This window comes from Filicampus tigris, chromosome 15 (assembly GCF_054856515.1).
Source record: "Filicampus tigris isolate MCC_2025a chromosome 15, RoL_Ftig_1.0, whole genome shotgun sequence".
NCBI lineage: Eukaryota > Metazoa > Chordata > Actinopteri > Syngnathiformes > Syngnathidae > Filicampus > Filicampus tigris.
Genome location: NC_141231.1, coordinates 65,001 through 91,756, shown reverse-complemented (window position 1 = coordinate 91,756; position 26,756 = coordinate 65,001). Strand labels below are relative to the sequence as shown.

Sequence of the window (26,756 nt, the reverse complement as noted above, 5' to 3'; positions counted from 1 at the left end):
AACCCGTTGCAATTCCACCTGGCATTTTTACCTGAACGCCTAAAAAAGTGCATCCAAAGTAAATTTGAAGGTGTATCAGCATAGGTTTGGTCTCTTTTTGAAGATGACACTTTGAATGTTTTCCCTCATCTATCAGAACCTTTTTAAATGCTACTGGCAGTGAATTATGGAAGTTTGAATACATAAAAGAAGGCGGATTTTATGCCCGCCTGTTTTTTTTTTCAAAAAATCTCTCTGGAAAATGGTGTAGTAGCGTGGTGGACTAAAATAACACAACAGGATTACAGCTCAAAGGCTCCTCCAATTCCATTTTAAATTTGACAATAATACGACAGAAAATGATCATTTTACACAAGTTTTATTAAGAACATGTCCAGGCGAACCAAAAGTGTGCCATTTGGGTGATCCAATTGCAACCATGTTCACATACGTAAGGGTTTTCCCCTGCTATTGTGGAATGCTTCAACAATCATGAGTTCTAATGAAAAGTAAGACTTGGCGCTATCATATCCTACATCCAGATTTTAAAAAAAATGCAAAAAAAAATCAAAGGTGACGCGATATGACATGCACTCTGGCGCACGGCCCTGATGTCGCTGCCGGCGGCTTTGAAAGTGTGTGTTACACAAGTTACGCACGGTGTTTGTTTTTGTTCAAAAGAGTTTCCATGTTTTTCTGTTTTGGAAGAATTTCATTGGCTGTTGAATGCGTCAATCACCATCTTAGCAAATTTGGTTGTGACTTCAAACACAACTGACCAATCGTCCATATGCAGGGGTTGTACTATTTGCGCACATAATTTGTTCATTGGCTGTTGTTGAACTCCTGACACGGGAAACATTAGTTTATTGGATCAAGTAAGCAATCAATTAAACATAAGGTCCAGCCTATGTTTTGAAATCTCGTGTGGCTAAATCGTCAAAGCTAACTCAATCTATGATGGAAAATACGTACAAAATATGCCTATCTGATGGCCACATGTAACGGTTGGAGCACCTAATAACGTGACTTTATGGATGTCAGGCTTGTTGTGGACTAACTATATTACCTGAATACTTTTACTGGACCCTTGTCGATGTAATTTGATCATTTCTGATGGATTATGAAATTGTGTCGGACATTTGAGGCTCAAATAGTGAGTTCCATATTTTTTGTGTGTTAGCGATTGTTTTGACTAAAATGCTTGCCGAGCCTGCAGATATGATTGTATCTTATAATGTTTGGTATCATTCGAATCTGCGGAAACTCAGTTTTCTAACCATATATAACATTCCCAAGAATGCTTCGAAGTTGTTTTGTGTATAGCAAGTCCCACGGGCACGACGCGAAAACCCACCTGTGGGTCAATGGAACGGAATTTAAGCAGCAAAAACAACACGCTTTTAACCATCTCAGCGGGCGGCCATTTTGTCACTTTTGTCAACTGTAACTGACATCACAGTATCTCAGGGCTCAGAAAACGACCGATCATGGCTCAGCTTCAGAAAACGGGTGAGCTGAGATTGGTCGGTACCTGAGCCCTGAGACACTGTGATGTCATTTTCAGTTGACAAAAGTGACAAAATGGTTGCCCCCAGAGATGGCTAAAACGGGTGGATTAACTCTTATTCCGCAAACGCAATATTTATCAAAATGCCTTGTTTCAACTAGTGGACCTGCACAGAACATATTCTTGAAAAAAATATGTTTGGGTTGATTTCACCTTTAATGAAGTCATCTCTTCACACTATGTACTTATTTTAAATATCTGTTGTGATCTGTATTTCAATTGGTGTAATGTGTTGTCCAGCATCATTTCTAGAGTTCCGAAAATCTGTCTAGCGCTGAGCCATCAGCCCCCTGCTCTCAGCAATGAAATGTACTGCATTCACTGTACTGTACAATCACTGGAGGAGGGTGTTGCTAAGGATGTGAAACTGACTGCAGGACTCAAACCCGGTAAACTTACCCAAATAACATCACATTGTGAACTCATCTTACTCTCTGACCAACTGAGCAACTTACTTTTACAACTTTTAAGTTTAGGAAAGTTTGTCAATTTCATGTACATTATGTTTTTTAGTCCACTTTCCAGCACTATTTGTACCTCTTCACTCTGACTCTTTCTTTTGCACGCATTATACCACTAAGAACAAATTCACAATATTCACAATTCACAATATAACTGAAAACGATTATATATTTTATTTTTGTATTTTTCTTAAACTTCAAAAAATTCTAAATCAAGCCAGCAGAACCAGTGTGTGATTAGAATAAATCAAGGTTGCGTCGTGACTAGTTGTAAAAAGAAGATAGTAACCACTTCTAAAGGGACAAACAGGGAACCAAACCTCCATTAGGTAGGTGCAACGCATTTACTTACAACTGTAAAACATTTGGTTGGCCTTTTGGTATGGACTAATGTAGCATCAGAAAAGCTAAGAGGCAGGACTCTAGGAGGATTACCGACCGCTTCAGCGACAGCAGAGACACCAGGAACCTGTGGTGTGGTATCCAGACTGTCACCGACAACAAGCCGGCCCCCAACCTACAACAGCTTCTCTTCTCTGCTGGATCACCCCCAGCACAGACAATCCCTCCGCCTCCCAGCTACTGTTGCTGCTGTCTCCGGACAGTGTTCAGCGACCACTCAGAAGGAGCAATGCAAGGAAAGCCTCTGGACCGGACGACATTCCTGGATTCGTCCTGAGAGACTATGCCATGATACCACAGATTTCCTGGGTAGATCTGCTTTGCCACTATTCTGTCTCTGATCTCCTTGGGCAGTTCCTTTGACCTCATGATTCTTATTTACTCTGACATGCACTTTGAGCTGTAGCGTCTTATATAAGCAGGTGTCTGCCTTTCCTAATTAAGTCCAATCAGTTTAATTAAACAGAGCTGCACTCCAATAAAAGGAGCAGAACCATCTCAAGGAGGATCAGAGGAAATGGACAGCATGTGAGTTAAATATGGAGGGTTTTTTGCAAAGGGTCTGAATACTTATGACCATATGATATTTCAGTTTTTCTTTTTTCGTAAATTTCCAAAATTGTCTACATTTGTTTTTTTCTGTCAAGATGGGGTGCTGAGTTTATATTGAGAAATAAAGTGAACTTTTTTTTATTTTGGCAAATGGCTGCAATAACACAAAAAGTGAAACATTTCAAAGTGTCTGAATACTTTACTGTATGTAAACAGTGCTTACGACACCACTTATCTCTCACGTACAATATATGGGATTCAATACCTTTCAGCTCTTTTCAAGAGACTCAATTTAGCCTCTAACAAATAACAAACCAACAACACGGCCTCATTTGGCATTGAAGTGGTTCCACAACCATATTTACAACTAAATGGAATATAAAAAATTGAGGTTCCACCCAGCGACTGCTGTTGGCAGGCAGAGACTTCTCTAGAAAGGCATCGTTTTGCATCCCAAAAGAGGGATAACATTCATGGTTAAGGACGTGCCTCTATTTTAGGGACTAAAATGTTGGTTGCACACAGACACCTAACGTAGTGCTGTCCAATCCAACAAGGACATGTACATGAACTGATGGCACCTGCTTGGATGGAAGGTGAAACATCTCCTAAGACAACCAGAACAGTCATGTTGCCATCGATTCAATGACAGTGACATTTGGTTGAATTATATTAAAAGGCACAACAGACCCAACATTCATGATGTGCATGAGTCTGTGTAGTTGAATAATTAATTTCAAGAGCCTTGTTCCAGTAATAGCAATATGGAGTTCATTTACAGGGTCATTCATTCTGCGAAAAAAAATCATTCATTCTGTGAAAAAACAAGATGTCAGTCAAGATACAGCCAGCACATTGTGCATGTTCTCTGTGAGAAAGCCTGAAAAAATGGGTCATTCTGTCGACAATGTTCAAAAGAGCACCATGCTTCTAATAAAACATCGGTTCGAGGGGATAAAACAAAGTAATGCAGAAATTAACCACTGCTTTAAAATTGAAAGCAATACCAGAGATGTGGAAGAAAACGGAAGCCTAGAATTCCAAGTGATTGCAAAATAGCCATCTCCATGGTGATCAAAGATTGTCTGAAATTACCTGTAAGTACTTGGACAATTTGAAAGTTCCAGACGGACACTACCACTCTCTGCGGATTTTGTCCGTTAAAACCAGAGACCGTTAGTCCTTTAAATTGAAGTTTCAGTTTGAACAGTAAATATGTGAGTTCAGGAAAATACAGACACTGCTGTTTAACAGTCCAATATTCATTTTCTTTTCTGTAAAATAATTTCAAAAATTTATATTTTTTTTTGTTTTGATTTAAAATGTAATGTTCAGTTTTCCCAATGCAATTAGATAAAAACTATTAAAAGGATTATGAGCTTTACTCTCATATTTAAACACTTTTTTCCACACAACTGTCCATCAAAATGTTTTGTTATATAATTCTAGTTTTTCTATGTTGTGGCTCATTTTACTGATGCATTATTATTATTATTATTATTATTATTATTGTTATTAATTATCATTATTATTGTATGGTATTGTTTATAGGCCAAGATGCCAATTTAAGTCATACTACACACGTGACGCTTGAGAACTCCAAGGCTTGTGATGATACTACACCTTCTCTGCTCCCTGACGTACTTCTTGGGAATCTGAAACCAGGCGAAAAGGTTTACATACTTTAACTTGTGTTTTGTAAGTTAACTCACCCTTGCTTCCATGTTGCTTTCTGAGATACACTATTGTATATCTCATAATGCAAATGGTTGATACGTGAACATGTAGTTAAACTATGATAAAAATCTATCAAATTTTAAGTTTCCTTATGGCTTAAATAAAGGTTACTTTTCTCTAGCTCGACAGATGTGTATATGTGTCATCTTTGACAACTGGACCAAGGCTGTTGCTATTCCATATAGCTTACAGCATTGATATAGTTGTGGATGGACAACAGATAGTGTGCAAATGTCAGAAGGTAACAGATTCTTTTTTCCTTTTACGCACCACTGTTTTTTTTGTTCTTACCCTTTATTTTTACATTTCCCAGGATGAAACAATTACCATAGAGACATTGGTCCCATTTGAAGTGTCTGCGAACTTTCTGTCCACCAAGGTATGTCACTTTACCATCAAGTAAAGTAAAATAGTTGAACCTCCATTCACGCAAGCACCGGTTCACGAACAATTTGGTTTATAAATCCATCCATCCATCCATCATCTATTTAACATTATGGTTTATTATCATGAAAATTATTTACGTGTCACGCAATGCAGGTGTCTGTTTTTTTCTTTTCTTTTCTTTTGTTTTTGCTCTAAATTTGTCCTCAGTGTGGCTCAGAAGAAACTGAAAACTGCTAGTGACAGTTGTATTACGAAACCTAATTATAATACCCTTCAAACAAAGAAAGAAGTAATACTGTAGCTAAAAATTAGAATGATGTTAGTATTTATGATCTTCCTGTGCAATTTGCTTTGGCTTCTTTAAGAAAGAGTACAAATAAATATAATATTATTATAATGGTAGAGGTGCCCGGCCGTTCAACCATCAATTTCATGGACTGAACCATTTGGGTACATCAGCAACGAAATATTTCCCCCCCACTCCGTGTTGGAATACACATCCTCGGTTGTTTAAAATGCAGCTACACTACACCACGGAGGTGCATTTTCAAATGCATTTACAAGCATGCCAATCCTCTAGGCGGCATTATTAGGCAAATACTGTCCATTCAGAAGGAACTTCTGTCCTTTGGTGTCTTCTATGAAACCAAAGACAAGGCGCCAGGCTCGTTCATAATTTCAAAGAGAAGCAGTAGTTGGTTGCGGACAAATAATTAAGCAAAAAGCGCCTCGAGAATGGCTATAATCAACACATCTTTGTGGGCATCCATGTTGACTCTTGAAAACACAAGTCACACTAAACGTGGGTCCGGGGATATCCGCAAACCTCCACTGTGGCCGGAGTAAACGTCTGGGGACGTGTGGATGATAGGGCTAACCGCAGTCTAATAGCTGCCTTTTGCAAAACCCCCGGGTACGTGAAGACAAGGCATGAATCAGTAGAGCTGGGCATTCCGCCTTTGTGATGGACCAGTCCGTTTATCCGCCTATGACGGACTCCCAATTTGTAGGCGATAAACGATAGCCGGGAATCTTTAAAAAAAAAAAAAAAAATGGATTAAGCATAGTCAGAAACCCATTTTTACCATTTATGTCATTGTCTATCATCTGTTTTCACTGTGAGGCTTCAATGGCCGCGGCGAGGTTTCCATGTCACTGTGAGTCCTTCGTTTCAAATATCGTTCCGCGGGGTTGGGGCGGAGTTGTGAGAGTGGAAGTTGGTTGAAGTTTGTAGACGGAAACACAAACGGAAGCCCGTTTAAAATAATAGGCGGACCGGCCTATAGGCGATTACTATTTATTACAGCTGGACAAAAAGGCGGGTAGACAGACAGCGGAAGGGTACCTTTGCTGCAGGCGGAAGGCGGTAAACGGACCGGGAAATTTTAGTAAAATGCCAGCTCTGTAAATCAGTATGCATTTTTCATGGACTAATAAAGACGAGATGAAAATGTAGTTCATTATATGAAAACTGGGCTAAAATAAAAACTAGAAGTCTAAAATTGTTTTCTTCGACAAAAGTCTTGTCGCTTATCGATTTTGTAGAAACATCTTATAATCTCACTTTTAATTAATATGTTGGTTTTAGAAATGTCTCATGAAAGATAAAACCCTCCCAAATTGTCTAATATGCTAAAATAAATTTGCTTTAGATTGATAATTTAATGAACACAGAAAGGTCAGATTTTGGCAAGACAAAAGTTTCGTCAGTAGCAAAGTAGTCGTTAACAATATTCTGAGATGTCGTAAGTTGTTTTTTATTCGCCAGTACTAGAAACCACATGAACTTAGTTACAGACCAGCCATGATGCTTCGAACATCCATGGAAGCCCTGAGAATCTGCTTTAAAGGTGACACACGTGTACACTTGTTTTGGGAAGCAAATGGCTGTTGTAGGGTGCCTTGCAGAGAGGCCTCTACCGGTAATAAGTTCTGCAGCTGGCACACTTGTACACTGGTTTTGGGATGCAAACAACTGGTATGTTGTGCATTGCAAGAGAGGCCTCTGCTCTTCAACGGCAGCAGCAAGTTTGGCCTCTTCCTGTCAGAAATTAATTTCCTTATTGTTGAAATCCATGTTCGACGCGACAGTGGACAACAGAACACTGAATGCTGAAGAATGTTTGCACATTGGGCCTGTTATTGGGCCGGTCAGGTCCAATCATTCACCTGCTGCTGGAGTACTTGGCTTAAAGTCCCAAACTTTTTTTTTTTCCTCCCATCAGACGTATTTGTCGTATGAGTGTGTGCACCGAACCGTGAAGCCCGTTCCAAGACGGTACGGTACGAATACAAAAAATGTTACACCCCTAGTATAAAGACAAAATGTTTTCGATATTTGTAGCTATTAATATTTACTGCATTGAGGGACATTTTTCTGTTTCAATTTGAAACGCCCAACTGTATTTCTATGTACCTTATGTTTCGCCATACGGCAGATTACTATTTTTAATATAATGATCCCATTAAGATACAATCTATTTGAACCACAAAGGTTGAGTGTATTACAAACGATAACACACATGTTCAATAACAAGCATCTGTCATGGCACGAGTGATCCAAGTGATCAGCCCCGATTGCTTAATAGTTGGAGACCCAACCGGCCACAAACACATTGTGTTTTACAACAGTAGCACTAACATCATTCATAATTCCACATGTACCACAAGGTGAAATAGATTTATACAGGAAGGATTTATTCTGACACAGGTCACAGACGGGCTTCTGCCTTCAGATGGACACAGAGTTGGAGTGCCTTTGCTGTTTTTTTTTTGTTTTTTTTCACTTAAATAGGAGTATTAAAGCATGCACTCGTGCAGGTACGACAGGATTAATTTTTTACCAGCACGCACTGCTGTATAAATAACGTTTAATTGAATTGTTCATTTATTGGATCATTTTGTGTAATTTAAAAAACATTTTGTTCTCTGCAGTTTGAGCCCCTGGAGCAGGTAGGCGTGGACCTTCCCTTTCTGTTGTTAACAGAGATCCGGTCAACATCCCCCTGGCCCCTGCTCTTGGCTTCTTCATCTCTGCTGGATATCGGAATAACAAACACACGACACCATAAGTCCCAGTTACAGGATGGTACATTATTTTAATTATTATATATTTATTCTATTCCACCATTTTCATACATTGGGTGTTGTTTGTGTCGGCTGTAGGAAGTAAACATTTTTACTTTGGTGAAGAAATTACAAAAAAAAGTATGCAAAGTAAGTGTGCTTATTGATTTATATTTATTTTTCCCACCTCTCATAAAAAACTTGGAGACCATCCAGCAATATTCTGTCGTCACAGCATGTGGCTGTATGAATTGAGCATTTTTTAATTTCAAGTGTGTTTTACCTTTGCAGATGCATAATAAATGGGTTGGTCGACGGCATGTTACGCTCTGCTCAGTGCAGTGTGAAAAGGCATACATACAGCATATTTCTGGCCATGTTGAAATTTGCTAATTTTAGCCCAGGTCCCTAATGAGAACTAAGTGGTTTAGAAAAGTCACCACAACGCAATTAAGTCATTTGGAAAAAATTAAGAGAAAAAAAACAGGTGTGCGCACTTTAACAGACGAAAATGTCATTTGCAAAGGATTGATTTAACTTAAATAACATTTACAAAGAAAAGGTGAACTGTCGCAGGGACTGCTACATCTGGCAAAGCTATAGCTGGTAGCCACTGAATCCATGTATTATTGTTCATTCGTTTTTGAAAACAAAACGATCAGTAAAAAAAATCACTTTTGTCAATATTGGCTCCAAAAACCAAACTGAGAAAACGGATAATTTGTTTTCTGATTTCCAATTTTTGTGCACAAACAAAAATGTGATAAAACAGATAACGGGTGATTTGGACGTTTCATGTACTTCCGGTATTGTCATGTGCCGCAAGTTGTGAAACCCGTAAATAAAGTTGAACTGGAAGAGGGCTTTCACCTGACTAATTTTCACTAATTTCTACCATCTGGTCTTTTGTCCACTGACTGTGTTCTCAAACCTTCACCAACACACTGTGAAACAGCCGTGACATCTGAATTCACATTTAACTCGATGCAAACATTACAGTGCGTGTCCCCAAGATCTAGCAAAAGTTGGAGGCACAGATAACAGTCTACTAAGACCTACAAAAAGTCTCTGAAGCACTACTCTAAACTCAAAAGGAATCAGGCATTTTTTGTTGCCATGACTGCAAGGGCCATTTAGGATGGCGCATTCTCGGCTGCGACAGCACTGACTGTACCCTGTTTCTAGTATCCTATGTGAGTTATGTGCGTGTGTCTTATGTTTAACTGTCTCACTATATGTGGGCCGAAGTCAGACTGATAAAGCTATGATAAGTTACAAGGTGATCGCCGCCTTCCTCGCAATCTTATTGCTGATCTGCGAGAGCATCGTAATACAACACAACACCGGCAACAGGCTACTCACCTACAGCAGAGATGAACTCCTATGACATCGGTCCTCGCTGTGGAGTAACACCAAGCCTGCCGTGCCCCTTCCATCGGCGCTTCAGCCGAGGAAAAGAGTAAGGCAAGGGGGCGTCCGCAGCCGGAGCTGGAGCCAGAGCCGTCCCTTCAAACCTCCTCTCCCCACCATCATCATGTCCAATGTACGTTCACTCCGCAACAAGATGGATCAACTACATGCAAGATGCCGATTTGAAAGGACCTACAGGGACATATGCATCATCGCCCTGTGTGAGACCTGGCTGGACGAGTTGGTCTCTGACTCCAAGGTGAGCCTCGACAACTTCACCATCATCAGGTGCGACAGGACGACGCACTCAGGGAAGACGTGAGGCGGTGGGGTCTGCCTTTACATTAACAACAGGTGGTGTAACAACATCAAAATGCACCGTAAAGTGTGCACACCAAACCTGGAGTTGCTGACCCTATCCCTCCGTCCCTTCTATCTCCCCCGGGAATTCCCCACTGTTGTGGTCAGCTGTATCTATGTAGCCCCAGTGCTAACATCAACACAGCAGCGGAGCCGGTAGCCGAGGATGCTAATGCTATGTTAGCTATGTATCCCGGTGCTCCGCTGCTTTATTTGGGGGACTTCAACGGATACAGACTGGACAGTGTACTACCACCATTCCAACAGTATGTGGACATTCCCACAAGAATTGGTAACATCTTGGACTTATGTTACGGCAACATCACCAATGCCTTCCGTGCCCGTTCATACCCACCGCTCTGAGACGCTGACCGTAACATCATCTGTTTACTTCCGCTATACAGACAGGAACTAAAGCGCCACAAACGGCAACGCAGCATCGCCCCACAATTGACGGAGGGCGCTATCTCGCAACTCCAAGGTTCTCTTGCCTGCACCGACTGGGCCATCTTTGATGGCAATCTGAATGACAGAGTCTCCGTCATTACAGACTACATCAAATTCTGTGTCAGTTCCACAATCCCAACCAGAGCAATAAAGACCTATCCCGACTCCAAATCATGGCTCACCCCACAATTAAAACGATGCCTAAGGGAAAAACAACTCCTTCAAGCACCAGAACTGGGCCAGCATCTAGGCAACAAATAGGGAATTAAAAAAATCAAATAATTAAAGCAAAACTGAAGTACAAAAGCAAACTGGAAACTGAATTCAGTACCATGAACACTAAACAAGCCTTCCAGAGGGTGAAGATCCTAACAGGATGTGAACCAAAATCATCATACACAGTCAGCGACCCGGAAACTCTCTCTAAAGACCTAAATTCTTTCTTCACCTGCTTTGACAAACTGGACTTTTCATCAGAGTGTCAAGAATTTCTAAGAGCCCTCCCACGACCAAACCCCGAAGAAACGGCCCCCTTCACTGTGGAGGAGGTACGGTGCCAGCTAAGCCGCTGCAAGCCGGGCAGGCACCTGGGCCTGATGGCATCCCGGCCAGGGTGGTTAAGAACTATGCCATGGAACTCTCGCCTATCCTGCACTCTCTCTTCTGTCAATGTTACCGAACTGCCACAATACCCACACTATGGAAAACCGCAACCATCATCCCAGTACCAAAAAAATCCAAACCCACAGAACTCAACCACTACCGTCCCATAGCCCTCACATCCATAATAATGAAGTGTCTGGAGAAACTGTGCTGCTCAACACCATCCTTCCAGCTGTCTCCCCACACCTGGACCCCCTCCAATTTGCCTACAAGGCCAGCAGGGGCACGGAGGATGCTGTGGCCTGCCTGCTGCATCTACTCCTCCAGCACCTGGACTCGCCAGGATCCTTTTCGTGGACTTCAGCTCCGCCTTCAACTCATTACAGACGCATGTATTGATCCGGAAACGTCACCATCTCAACATCCCCTCTCAGCTGATCCATCTCACCCACAACTTCCTCACTGACAGGCGACAAGCAGTAAGGGTGGGCTCAACCACATCCCCGGTATTTACCATCAATACCGGGGTCCCACATGGTTGTGTGCTGAGCCCATTCCTGTACATACTCTACACCAATGACTGTCGCAGCATCTCACCCACCACAACATACCTGAAATATTCCGACGACACAACCATTCTTGCACTCCTCTCCGACAGCCAATCCATCCTGGACTACCAAAACACGGTCAAACATTTCATGAATTCATGCACAGCCTTGAAATCAATGTCAAGAAAACAAAGGAAATATGGTTCAACTCCCCCTCGCCCCAGCACCCCATCATCATAAACACACAAACAGTTGACACAGTGGACACTTTCAAAAACCTGGGAATAACTCTGGACAATAATCTCACTTTTGATCAGCACACCACGGACATTCAAAAAAGAAGTCAACAAAGAATTGTCAGTCATTCGTAAACTCAAAGGACTATACGTTGTATCCCACCTTCTGTTACTACTGTATCAAAGTATTGTTCAACCCACCCTCCTGTACTGCTCCACATGTTTACCATGCTCTCTGTCACCAATCGCACTAAACTCACATGCAGCACAAACACCGCAGCTAAAATCATCGGTTTACCCACACCGAATCTCACAGATTTAAACAACATTTCCATCATTCGAATGGCAAACTTGAGAGTCCAAGACACCACTCACCCACTACACCAATATATCATTCCCCTACCTTCAGGGCATAGATATAGGTCTATAAAATTCAGGAGGGCTCGCCTGGGGAAAAGCCTGATCCCTACAGCCGTTTCCGCTCTAAATAACAGACCCCGCTGACTCACCTGACCAGGCTACAATGTAGTGACACTGTCATGTTAATAACTGTCGTGTATGTATGTTTGTGTGGGTATGTGTACTCTTCTGCGATGTATAATTTTTGTGTTTTTTTGTGTACAGTCTGTGGAAACGAATTTCCCTACGGGGACCAATAAATCTAAATTTTGATCGCTGCTCGCAGCTCTAGTTTAGTATATTTTTTTTAATGAACTGGTGCACACGATATATCCTCCTATAATCATCCTTGTGGACAAAACCCTTGCTTTCAAGTTACGTTAAGGATTTAAAACAAAAGTCATCATGTGGAAGAGTTCAGTGGAAATGTTGCTTACATTTAGCAGCCAAACCAAAACAACCCAATAAATCATGTTTTAAGGCATTCATTTAACTTTGTGCTGTTGTGTTCAGTGATTCTGCGGAAAGATGAGTTTGCAAGTGAATGTTTGTCTCTTCGGTGTCTACCACTGGCCGACAATAATAACGACGTGGCTACAGGGCAGTACGTCATATCATGGAGAAGGTATATGTACCTACACTCACACATCAACATGATGACTGGATACAACTAGAAAAACTTTGAAGTTCTTAATTCTTGATTGCAATCCTCCTCAGACATTCCTCCAGCCCAGGTAGCCTTCTCATCAGCACCACAGTCACTCTGCCACATGCCCTTCTGGAGCCTGTTCCACTTTATATCCATGCTGGTTAGTATACTCAACTCACCCAGTGTGAGTACACCCTTACTCTAGTAGTTTTTGTTCTATTTATTGTATTGTTTGTAAAGTGCTTTGTTACAGCTCTAGCTGTTATGAAATGCGCTATATAAATAGAATTGTATTGTATTGTATATTTGCTTGTGGGCCAACAATAATGGAGTGGAAATGCTTCTGTGTAATGGACTCTTTTCTCCCATGTCTTGTCTTCATATTGATGTAGATATCCCTCCCTTTGGAAGAGTCCGAGAGTCCCTTCCAGTTTGTTTCCACATAGAGAACAGAACAGCTCTGGTACAGGAGGTGCAGATAGCTGTCGAACCATCTGAATCCTTCATGTTTTCTGGACTAAAACAGGTAAAATATATTCTTCAGATTCTGTCACCTAAAGGAGCTAATCAGGAAAGACTTAGAGGAGGTCCTCTGGTTACGCGGTACTCAACCTACGCTGTTTCGACTTTACGTCGGTTATTTGTGGTTGTTGTCTCCATTGTCTTCCTTCTCCTCCTACCCCAATAAGACATCCAGATCTCCCTCCACCTACTCCTTCAGCACCACCTCTTCACCGCCACAGCCATGACTGGGTTCACCCAGTCCATCAAATAACTACACGTTACATTTAAAGCTAATGTTGCTAATAATGACAATAATCATAATTATTGTTCTTAATTCACAAAGTCAATCCATGTAAGTAATGCCAGACATAACACAAACGCACACCTACCTCTTGGAGGCTTTACGTATATGCTTACTTTGAGTAATCCAGCTGTCCACATAAGTATGTGAATATCCCATAACTTCTTAATGTGCAATGTTATTTAATCACAAAGTCAGGTCACAGAAAAAAGTATAACATGTCATGTCATGTCATCTTCCAAACCGCTTATCCTATACAGGGTCACGGGGAGTTGCTGGAGCCTATCCCAGCCGTCAATGGGCGAAGGCAGACTACACCCCGAACTGGTCGCCAGCCAGTCACAGGGCACACATAGATACTGTCACTGAGTGGGAATCGATCCCAAGCTGCCCGCACACAACTCAGGCGTGTGTACCACTACACTATCAGTGGACAAAAGTATAACATATTACTATTAGTCCGCTGATAGTGTAGTGGTACACACGCCTGAGTTGTGTGCGGGCAGCGTGGGATCGATTCCCGCTCAGTGACAGTGTCTATGTGTGCCCTGCGACTGGCTGGCGACCAGTTCGGGGTGTAGTCTGCCTTGGCCCATTGACGGCTGGGATAGGCTCCAGCAACTCCCCGCGACCCTGTATAGGATAAGCGGTTTGGAAGATGACATGACATGACATATTACTATTAATAAAGAATAAATTATTATTATTATCAAATGTGAGAAATCTTTAGAAGAAATTATCGTGTGGGTCAAGTTCCAGCAGGTTTTGTAATCAAAGGGAATTCATACTTTAAAGTAAATTCAAAATGGTGGACTTCCTGTTCGGTTTAGCATATGGCTCCAAGTGACTTTTTTTGTAGGCATTGACCTGTAACAAATGCCACCAAATTTCAATAGATCTAGGTGAAATGTACAACCGGGGCTGATTCTTTGAAAATTTGTAGGGGGGGACTAGTGAGCCATTTAAAAAACATGCATGATAAAAAATAAATAAAATCTGATGTTTTCTCCACGTCTGATGTGTGCAAAATTTTGTGAGATTTCGTGCATGTTTACACCATCAAAATAAGCCTTGTTTTATTGGCAAACCACCTGTAGCCATAGCAACAGCTTTTCACAAAAAGAGCACACATTTCATATTTTAACATCTGGAAGGTCTAAACAAGGGGTTGGCAACCCGCGGCTCCGGAGCCACAACTTTCATCCTTTCGTTGCGGCTCTGCGTGGCTTGGGAAAATAAATTATAGGTGTCCGATTGAAGTGCATGTTATTTGTTTCAAAAGCGTGCATCATTCTTAGTAAGTTAAAGTTTTTGGCAACTTTCATATGTGGTCCTATATTGGATACCTATCTGATTTTTCTGTTTTTATTTTTTGCAATGCGACCGCAATCTGAACCTCCAGGTCGCATACATCCGACATTGACGTCAGTAGGCCAAAATGTGCTCCGCGCGGTCGGGGGGATCAGTGCTGACAACGACTCTGCAGTTGTTTGGAGTAACAGTATTGACTTTATATTTGACTTTAATTTAATCCCACTTGAAACATAAAGCATAAAGTGGATCTATATGGTGATAGTAGTAATTCAGCCACGGCTCGATTGACTAATTTTTTACGCGCGGCTATGACGTGCCGTCACCTTTAGTGACATCTCCATGAAATGAGATTGAAAAAGCCTTGCCTCATCATTTCGCCCAAATATTGTATTTCTACTGCTGACCGAATCGCTCCACTTTTGAAATGCCCCAACGCACATTTACTTCCGTAAACACGTCATGAGTGACATCAACCGACCGCTTCTTCTGCTTATGCCTGTCACTTTAGGGGCGCAATTATGTTCTCACAAGAAAAGAGACAGAGGTCGCATTTATAATGTAATATGAACGCTTACATACACACAAAAAAAGGATTTTCTTAAACAGACGGCATCTTACAGTCCTGCATCAAGATGAAACTGATTTCCCAGCCCTACATGTGCCCAAAGGTTCAGGAGCAGAAGTCCCATTAACTAGGTAAAATAAAGATTCAGGCAGTTATTTTGCAAATATTTATTTTCATTGTTCAGTGAAATAGTGCCCTTTTTTCCAGAGTATATTTAAATTCAGGCATTTTTGTTTGCTAGATGGATAATTTAACTTCATCTTTTTAATTAATTTTAAAACTGCTTTTTTTTGTTGTAAAATTTTCAAAATGTGTTAATTTAAAGTGGAAGTCAACCCAAACATATTTTTTTCAAGAATTTGCAAAACCTATGCAAACCCACTAGTTGAAACTAGTCATTCTGATAAACATTGTGTTTGTGGAATAAGAGTTACTCCACCCGTTTTTAGCCATCTCTGGGGGTGGCCATTTTGGCACTTGACATTTTGGCACAAATGACATCACAACTGCTCAGGTAACGCCCAATCACGGCTGGCCTGTTTTCTGAACCTAAGCCGTGATTGGTCATTACCTGAGCCCTGAGCAATTGTGATGTCATTTTCAGTCAACAGGAGTGACAAAATGGCCGCTTTTTAGATGACTAAAAAGGGCTGGATTTTGCTGCTTTAACTCATATTCCACAAATGCAATATTAGTCAGAATGCCGTGTTTCAACGAGTGGGCCTGCTGGGAACATATTCTCGAAAAAAATATGTCTGGGTTAATTTCCACTTTGATAAATAAAATTTAATTTTCTGAAACATGGATGGACTGCATGGATTTCATAAGCAACACACTATTGTACAAGTATATGTATATATATATATATATATATATATATATATATATATATATATATATATATATATATATATATATATATATATATATATATATATATATCAAACGTAAAAAAGTGTTTGCGGCTCTTAGTGATTTCTTTTTCATGGAAATCGGATCAAAATGGCTCTTTGAGTGTAAAAGGTCGTCGACCCCTGGTCTAAACACTCTTCCAAGTAAATATGAAGTTGACCTGGTTCACCTGCTAGGAGAAAAAAATACATCAAAGAAAAAAAAATATATATTTTCCAGTCGGAGGCGCTACCACTGTGATGAAAAATAAGTGGGGATTAGCTATTGTTATGTTTAAGTATATTAGCTCCAGAAGATGCCCCTTGCTTTGCAATACAACCACCCACCCCCCATCCTCCTCAAATTCCACAATTCAATGTTTGTTTGGGTAGCAGCCTACTCATCATTAGACTTTGTTGCTCACAAACACATGGACAAGACATGGTGAAAATAACAAAAATGAGGTGAAGAAAAGAAAAGCCCAAGATGACTTCAGCCGTGTCCATACATCTTGATTTTTTTTCTTTCACCTGGTGCATAAATAGTCAACTACAATATTTTTTTGACCATTTTTGTCAGGGGTAGCCATGACTGAGGAGCCTAAAGGCCATAACTCATTGAGCAGCAAGTGCTTGCAGGGTATCAAAGGTTTGGTTTTGTCAGGGCTCATAAAACATGTTCGCAAATAGTTTTACTCCTCGCAAACAGTATCAAAGCAGTCGTTAGCAATTTTCTAAACTGTCGTAAGTTCTTTTTAATTTACCAGTACTGGAAACCACATGAACATAGTTCCGGGCCAGCCATGATTCCTCAAACATCCATGGAAGCCCGGAGAATCTGGTTTCACAGGTGACACACTTGTACACTTGTTTTGGGAAGCAAATGACTGTCGTAGGGTGTGGTTTATTATTATTATTATTATTATTGTGGTTATCATTGCTGTCTCTTTGAACATTTCCCAGTTTGTTGGATCAAAACCGTGTTTAAGAGCATAGTACTCTGGCCACACTCTTACCTGCTTCAAAACAGGTTTGGCAACTTTCACACTGTGTCTTAATGCTGGCATTAGCATAACAGTTATGTGATCAGAGATTCTGATTTGGGGGATGTTTTTTTTTTGTCACTGTGTGACATAACATTTGTATCCTGCCTGAGGGTATGCGGTCGAGTAAGTGATATAAAACAAGCAAAATAGTCATGTCCATTTTGTGATTATAAAAAACAAAAGGTGGCCTGTGCTCTTTATAGTTGCTAAAGATTTTATTTTGTGGCACCGCAGTGATTCCAAACTGGGGTTGGAGTGGGAATGCTCAGCGCTAAACTAGCTTGCGCTGTAGCAGCACAGACTTTATTTATACTGTTGGAGTTGTTTGGGTCACCAGAGCGCAAGCCCAATTATCAATTCACAAAAACAACTCACTGCGTGTTTGTTTTATCTTTCAAGAAGGCCTCCAAATATAAATAAGACTCACACAAGTTGGTTGGATTTTCCGTCTGTTTCTTTCAGTCTCTGAAGTTCAGGAATCTGACAAAGGTCAAGCTGGGCTGCTTTTCTTAACCTCGCGGGGGACTCGTGCCCGGGACGGGCACATTCAGAAAAAAATGCTATCTAAAATGCAGCCCTCACACATATACCATATTGCCCTAACAGAGGAATCTAATAAAAAAAATGTTGGTAGACTCGAATCTTCTCCCTCTGTGGTTTATCACTCCAAGTCTCCGGTCATCTTGGCGCCTTGAGTCCTGCCCTTGGCTAGCGGCTCCAGAGTCCCACAGACTCAGCTATCATTCCACTCCACAAGGTTGTATGTATATGCATGTACAGATATGTGTGCATAACAATTGTTTATGAATGCCTGTTGGTGTGTGCGTGTGTGTGTCTGTGAGCTACACAAGACACAAAGAGTTTTCTGTCTTAACTATTGATTGACTGCTTATGTGTAAAGATATTTAGCTAATGGTGTATGATGACCATAAATGTGTAATGCCATTACAAAAAATGTGTAACACAATTACTATCTGATCCATGTATCACTAATATACTGATTCACATAAAACCATGATTATTCATATGCAATACAATAGTCACTTGACTAATATCTAGCTAACATATTGGCTAATATAAAGTCATAAATGAGGCCGACAACACGATGAACTCTGTTGCAGTCCCTCTCAGGATCTCATTCACTGAGACTAACATAATTTTGGAAGTCGATATCTTGTATTTTGAAAAAGAGCTCCTCCCGCTCACGACACCACCTTGGTTATAATATTGGCCCTTGATCAATAAGATTTTTTTTTTTTTTTTTACACATTGGAACTGATATTTTATCCATTAAATAATCTCAGACTGTAAATCATAAATGAGATTATCAACTTTCTCAAATTAATTTACACACAAACAATCGTGATAGATGACGCATTTGATTGATATTTGATCTAACAACACAGAAAGATAGATAGACAAAGTGTAATAAAAGCCGAAATAAGCATTGATAAAGTCCAAAGATCATAGTAATAATGATAATACTTTAGAGTCGTTCAAAGTTCGGTTAGTTGTAATGGACCACTGTTTTACGTCCTGCGATTAACGGGACTAAATTCATTAAAACCATATCTAAAAGCACAATAACTCTTATTTGTTAGCAATCTTTTCGTTATTCTGTACTTTGATTTGCTTCTATTTTGAGTAATTGCTTTTCATTTTACTTTATGAAACCACGACCATAATTGGTGTCAGAAACAATAACTTCTCAGCCATTAATGCTATTGTCTATGGTGTGAACAAATTCGAAATTATTGATAGGGAGCCCAACTTCACTTTGTGACGTTCACCGACCTATATAAGCACCAGTGACTGCAGTGATTGCTCAATCCAATAGCCCCTTGCGCAAGTGATTCAATAAACTACCCCTCTGGACAAAACACATTAAAAGATTTAAACTATTGTCCCAAAGTTTGCCATACGCCACGAAATTCAGCAATTATAATAAACATTTTTAGTGTAACTTGTTTTATTACTTAATTACTGCTATATGTAGTATATTACTGTACCATGTTACTTTTGTCGCGCGCTACCCCCAAGACTGGTAGTTTATTTTCCGAATCCGTATCATCTGAATCAGTACACAGTAACATAGTTGAAGGTCCCATTTTAGCTACTGACATTTGATACGCGGGGACCATTCAAAGTTTACCTTCCACTACAGTAACAATGACACGATTACAAAGAGAGCGGATGCACGAAATACAGCAACATCCGCAAAGTACAAAGATGCCGATAGTTGCGATCAGTGATCCCAAAGCCGATGCTACCAATCCCTTATATTTACCAAACCAGAAAGAAATACACCTTTCCCACCACTTTTCGTCCAGCCCCGAGTGTGACGCCATTTCTGCGGAGATGGTCCTTAGCCCCAGGAGTGCAATATTAGTTATTTGTAATATCTGTGCAGCACTCATCCTTAAACATGTAACACACTCCACCCCTCTCAACCAGAAGCATGTCCAGTGCCATACGATTCTGGTGGGACACCAGGGAAGTCGAATCGTGGCCACTGCGTCTGCCGTGTAGTTGGTCAGCCTCTGCTGATTATAATGGAGATAGTTAATTTGATCCACATTGTTATTAGGGGTAACCCAAACAAAGATAGATCCAAACCCGGCCGCAACCTTATCAACTAATTTATACTCATCTGGCACCCCACATGGAACCCCAATCACATCGATATGGACCGGCGAAGCAACCCGGGTCGCATCGGAAAGATAATCCCGGCGAACCCTTCGGCAGTTGTTCCTTCAGAGGCCAAACTTGCAGACCCTCTTGTCCTAGGGAAAAGATAGTGACAGGCGAAATTAGGAAAATCCACGCACATACACCTGTCCATGTCTTAACCAACCACCCATACAACCTAGTCCCCCCACACCACCTCCAGATATCCGCCCTAATTATACTGAATCTCTCCGCACTAACATTGCCCGTCAGATTGTACACGTGAGAACAAAGTTTGAGGGGAATCCGACCTACCCGAACAGCTTTCCCCACCTGCGTCATCCCCAAACAGTCCCGCACTATACAAATATGATTACCCACCTCTGAAACTTGGAAGATCGGAGGATCAACATCGGGGACACGAGGAAAAATTACATCGTACAAGGGCTGTCCCAAACGATTATTTTTCTCGGCTATCGACTATTTTTACGATTAGTCGATTAGTCTAACAATTAATTTTTCGACTAATCTAGCGATTATTTTTGACTTGACGGTTATTAATTCCAAAAACGCTTCTGAAAGCTTATTTAAATTATTTGTTTATTAAAGTAAAAAAAAACTTTTGAAATTGAATGAACAGTCAACTATCTTTTAGGAAGGCATCATTACGTGTGAACATGAATGAGGTATTTTTATCTATACATAACGGTGAAACAATGTGTGCGTGCATGTGCAGCAGCCCAAGTAAAAGAATCAACAAAAATAAATAACTGAAACAGATAAAGCAGTGCATACTTAATTATAAGAATGAAAAAGCATACATTATATATTAGTACAGTCATGGACTATGGTTAGCGGGCCAGTGTTTTTCTTTAGTTTTTTTTTTTTTTTTTTAAAGCAGCGGGAGCAGGACATCATCCTAAATATGATCTGCATGCTGTGCTGCTTTCTGGAGCAGATACGTAAACTGATGTTGCGTGTTACTGTTCATAGGTACATAACGCAGCGTAACCAATGTAACATTACCTACAAGCACCAACACAATTGGACTGGAGTGAAATAGCTCCGCGAACGTTAGCTACATAATGCACAAAGTTGAAACACAACATGGCGTAACTTTGACTGCAACCCGCTGATGCACGTTAATACGTCGGACATAATAGCAATTTCAGTAAAACCGGGGCATATTACTTAATTAGTTAAATGGACTTAGGATACTCCAGCTTTCTCTCGGCTTCCAGTAGTACTCCTGAGTGAAGTCGCTTACGGTGTTTGTTCATGGCTGATGTGCTGCTGTGGTACGCCAACTAAGCTGTACATGTATTTTTCACAGAGCACACATTGCTTGGTGGCCTAATTTCTGTTGCAGTTGTGTTCGACCTGGCACCTAATTTTTTTCCCAGGGCTCGGTGTAGCTGGCTGTCGGCGAAGCATTTCTGCCTGCTTTGCACTTATATAACGGTGAGCCAACTCATGTGCGAGTTTTGCTAAGAAAGTTGCCCGTCTCCCCTTCAGCCCGGTGCATGCCTGGTACAAAACATGTGCATTCAGTGCTGTGATGTCGATCATGTTGTAGAACATGGCGAATGGCCAGCGCCGTGTTCCTCTTCGGACAGTGTATTCCCACACCATCTGGTCCATCGCATCCACGCCGCACTTTGTGGTGTTGTAGAGAGTGATGGTATTTGGCTTCCTCTTGGTGGTGTTCTCCGTGTGAACCTCAGTGTGCATGGTACTGAGAACATAGACAATCTTCTTCCGTTTGGGAGCATACACTGTCAGCGTGGCACCAGTTGTTGAAAACACCTAATAAATGAAAAATGGTTTATTTCACAGTAATTTTACACACGCACGCAAACAAAATACAACGCAAACATATATACCAGTGTTGTTCTGATACCACTTTTTGGCCCCCCGCTAAAGTGAAATGTAGTCTTTGCTTCGATGGAAGTTTGTTAACCCCCTGCAAGATGATGATGGCCAGAAATGTCATTAGTTCAGGGAGGGTCATGGACCAATTCACAAACTCTGTTTCCTGTGTATGACGATTGGACCACTCTTGGATGACCCAAAGCATTCTCGTGGTGATGAAACACAAGAAGCTCTGAAGGTGACTCCCAATATGACTCCTGGTTTCAGCTGTGGGCTCTCCATCAGCGGCTTAGGCTTCAATTGGGGTGAAATGGAGAGGCGTCCCAACCAGCTCTTCGCACTGAGTAGTCTTTGGCAGTCTCTGTCCGGTCAGTCAGGTGGGAGGGGGGTGGGTAATTGCATTGCAAAGTAGGGGGTGGCTTCTCGGGCTACTACACTTTAACATAACAATAGCTCGGCTAATCCCCCGACACACCCACCCTACCCTACCTGGGTTAAAAAACCCGCCATGGAAGCGCAAGGTAGGCCGGTTAAAAAACCCAGCTAAGGAAGTTCTAGTGTTAAACATGATATTAATGTAATTGTAAATTTTTCTCACAACACACACCGCGCTTCTTAACACCATTCAAACTTGGGGTGCACTTTTGTTTGAATCCGCACTTAACTTGTGGTGACTATATCCCACAGCCACGACCTCAAACAACCATGACATTTACTTACACCACTTGATAACTTGGATTATTGATTTACGTACAAGTAGTTAATAAATTAATCGCCGTTCTCAAGCAGTTGATTGTCCGAAGGCCGAGAGGCCTTCTCAACCTGGGTTAGGCCCCCACCAGCCTACTCAACTAAAGTGTGTTTACGGAAATGTAAGGACACTCTGAAAATATAGATTAAATTAACTACTCTTTTAATTTAATACTACACCTTCCAAACCAAAGTGGTGATATTTAGTTCCAAAACCTCTAACATATAGTGCATTTAAATTAAATTTGCTTACCAAATTAATTTATCGAGACGGTGTTTCTTGGAGAGTTTTGAGTAATCAATGCAACATCAATTAAAGTAATTGTGTACACACTTTGACACTTTCAGTTGCATTTGACTTAAGTTGTGCAGAAAAATTTGCCTAAGTTGACTTGTTTTGCTCAAAATGACCCCTAATGAAGACAAAAATTTATGGACCACGTTTTCCCTCGCCCGGACGCGGGTCACCAGGGCCCCCTTCTGGAGCCAGGCCTGGAGGTGGGGCTCGATGGCGAGCGCCTGGTACCCGGGCCTGCTCCCATGGGGCCCGGCCGGGCTCAGCCCGAAAAGGACACGTGGGTCCCCCTTCCCATGGGCTCACCACTGGTGGGAGGGGCCAAAGGGGTCGGGTGCCGTGTGAGCTGGGCGGCGGCAAAAGACAGGGATCTTGGCGGTACGATCCCTGGCAACAAAAACTAGCTCTTGGGACATGGAATGTCACCACTCTGGCAGGGAAGGAGCCCGAGCTGGTGTGTGAGGCTGAGAGGTTCCGACTAGATAGAGTCGGGCTCACCTCCACACACAGCTTGGGTTCTGGTACCAGTCCTCTCGAGAGGGGTTGGATACTCTTCCACTCTGGAGTTGCCCAGGGTGAGAGGCGCTGAGCAGGTGTGGGCATACTTATTGCCCCCTGGCTTGGCGCCTGTACATTGTGGTTTACCCCGGTGGACGAGAGGGTAGCCTCCCTCCGCCTGAGGGTGGGGGGACGGGTCCTGACTGTTGTTTGTGGTTATGCACCAAACAGCAGTGCAGAGTACCCACCCTTTTTGGAGTCCTTGGAGGGTGTGCTGGAGGGCGCTCCACCTGGGGACTCCATCGTTCTGCTGGGGGACTTCAATGCTCACATGCGCAATGACAGTGAGACCTGGAGAGGTGTTATTGGGAGGAACGGCCTCCCCGATCTGAACCCGAGCGGCGTTCGGTTATAACGTCCATAACGAACACCATGTTCAAACATAAGGGTGTCCATATGTGCACTTGGCACCAGGATACCCTAGGCCGCAGTTCGATGATCGACATTGTAGTCGTATCATCGGACTCGCGGCCGCATGTTTTGGACACTCGGGTGAAGAGAGGGGCGGAGCTGTCAACTGATCACCATCTGGTGGTGAGTTGGCTCCAATGGTGGGGGAAGATGCTGGTCCAACCTGGCAGACCCAAACGTATTGTGAGGGTTTGCTGGGAACGTCTGGCAGAATCTCGTCAGAAGGAGTTTCAACTCCCACCTCCGCCAGAACTTTTCCCACGTCCCGGGGGAGGCGGGGGACATGGAGTCCGAGTGGACCATGTTTCGTGCCTCCATTGTTGAGGCGGCCGATCGGTGCCTGTCGTGGTGGCAATCCCCGAACCCGCTGGTGGACACCAGCGGTAAGGGATGCTGTCCAGCTGAAGAAGGAGTCCTATCGGGCCTTTTTGGCCTGCGGGACCCCGGAGCAGCTGACAGGTACCGGCTGGCCAAGCGGAATGCAGCTCTGGCGGTTGCTCAGGCAAAAACTCAGATGTGGGAGGAGTTTGGGGAGGCCATGGAATATGACTTCCGGATGGCTTCGAGAAAATTCTGGTCCACCACCCGACGTCTCAGGAGAGGGAAGCAGTGCACCATTAACACTGTTTATAGTGGAGATGGGGTGCTGCTGACCTCAACTCGGGACGTTGTGGGTCGGTGGGGACAATACTTTGAAGACCTCCTCAATTCCACCGACACGCCTTCCACTGAGGAAGCAGAGCCTGGAGACTCTGAGGTGGGCTCTCCAATCTCTGGGGTTGAAGTAACCGAGGTAGTCAAAAAGCTCCTCGGTGGCAAAGCCCCGGGGGTGGATGAGATCCGCCCGGAGTTCATAAAGGCTCTGGATGTTGAGGGGCTGTCATGGTTGACACGTCTCTACAACATCGCGTGGACATCGGGGACAGTGCCTCTGGATTGGCAGACCGGGGTGATGGTCCCCCTTTTTAAGAAGGGGGACCGGAGGGTGTGCTCCAATTACAGAGGGATCACACTCCTCAGCCTCCCCGGCAAGGTCTATTGAGGGGTGCTGGAGAGGAGGGTCCGTCGGAAGGTCGAATCTCGGATTCAGGAGGAGCAATGTGGTTTTCGTCCCGGCCGCGGAACAGTGGACCAGCTCTACACCCTCAGCAGGGTCCTCGAGGGTGCATGGGAGTTCGCCCAACCAGTCTACATGTGTTTTGTGGACTTGGAGAAGGCGTTCGACCATGTCCCTCTGGGAGTTCTGTGGGGGGTGCTTTGGGAGTACGGGGTACCGAGCCCCCTGATAAGGGCTGTCCGGTCCCTGTACCACCGATGTCAGAGTTTGGTCCGCATTGCTGGCAGTAAGTCGGATTCGTTTCCAGTGAGGGTTGGACTCCGCCAAGGCTGCCCTTTGTCACCGATTCTGTTCATAACTTTTATGGACTGAATTTCTAGGTGCAGCTGAGGTGGCGAGGGGGTCCGGTATGGTGGCCTCAGTATTGCATCTCTGCTTTTTGCAGATGATGTGGTACTGTTGGCTTCTTCAAGCCGCGATCTCCAACTCTTGCTGGAGCGGTTCGCAGCCGAGTGTGAAACAGTCGGAATGAAAATCAGCACCTCCAAATCTGAGACCATGGTCCTCATGGGATTCTGCCCCAAGTGGAGGAGTTCAAGTATCTTGGGGTCTTGTTCACGAGTGAGGGTAAGATGGAACGGGAGATCGACAGGCGGATTGGTGCAGCGTCTGCTGTGATGCGGACCCTGTATTGGTCTGTCGTGGTGAAGAAGGAGCTCAGCCGAAAAGCGAAGCTCTCAATTTACCGGTCGATCTACGTTCCTACTCTCACCTATGGTCATGAGCTGTGGGTCATGACCGAAAGAACAAGATCTCGGATACACGCGGCCGAAACGGGTTTCCTTTGCAGGATGTCCGGGCTCTCCCTTAGAGATAGGGTGAGAAGTTCGGCCATCCGGGAGGGACTCAGAGTCGAGCCCCTGCTCCTCCGCATTGCGAGGAGCCAGTTGAGGTGGCTCGGGCATCTGATAAGGATGCCTCCTGGACGCCTCCCTGGTGAGGCATGTCCCACCGGCAGGAGACCCCGAGGACGACCCAGAACACGCTGGAGAGACTATGTCTCCCGGCTTGCCTGGGAACGCCTTGGGATCCTTCCGGAAGAGCTGGAAGATGTTGTTGGGGAGAGGGAAGTCTGGGCTTCCCTGCTGAAGCTGCTGCCTCCGCAAGCCGACTTTGGATAAGCGGGAAATAATGGATGGATGGATGGACTTGTTTTGTGTTCATGTTCTCGGCTTCTTCTCTCAAAATAGCAATACCTTTTGTTCTGATTTTAAATTAAATCACTTTCAGAATCTTTTGAGTGACCACAAAGCCGAATACTCGAACACGTTTTGGGTGCCTCACTTTACATGACAATTGTCTGTAAGTATCATTTGGATATATTGTTAATTAATGATTAGTCTTGGATATTTGGGAGTATTTTGAAATAATTTCATAATTGAATCGCTATGTTGTTAGGTTGAGAAGACATGTAAATGCATGTTAGCAGACAAAGCACACATTGTACAGTCAAGCAAGAAAAAAAAAAGAACATTTGATTATTTTAACAACTTTGTTGAGTTTGAGTTTATTTGTAACTTGTTTTTTGTCAATTGTAGTTTCACAAAAAGAAGAAAGAAAAAGGGACGAAATAAACCTGTGTACACAAATTTTAGTCTCCAGTGCTGTAACCTTCTCAAATGTTGACGCTGACTGTCATGTCTCATCCTCACTAACGAGA

General features: G+C 42.8%; 1 protein-coding gene across 3 annotated transcripts in view; it reads left to right on the top strand.

Moving 5' to 3' along the window:
* trappc11 (trafficking protein particle complex subunit 11) overlaps window positions 1-26,756 on the top strand; it is a 165,565-nt gene that overhangs the window by 134,543 nt on the left and 4,266 nt on the right. For all 3 annotated transcript variants that reach the window (XM_086053384.1, XM_086053383.1, XM_086053385.1), the window contains exons 21-28: window positions 1,790-1,938; window positions 4,516-4,637; window positions 4,823-4,942; window positions 5,015-5,080; window positions 8,023-8,176; window positions 12,671-12,782; window positions 12,875-12,966; window positions 13,199-13,332. In XM_086053384.1, the coding sequence (XP_085909510.1) occupies window positions 1,790-1,938; window positions 4,516-4,637; window positions 4,823-4,942; window positions 5,015-5,080; window positions 8,023-8,176; window positions 12,671-12,782; window positions 12,875-12,966; window positions 13,199-13,332 (949 nt within the window). The remainder of the gene's footprint in view (window positions 1-1,789; window positions 1,939-4,515; window positions 4,638-4,822; window positions 4,943-5,014; window positions 5,081-8,022; window positions 8,177-12,670; window positions 12,783-12,874; window positions 12,967-13,198; window positions 13,333-26,756) is intronic.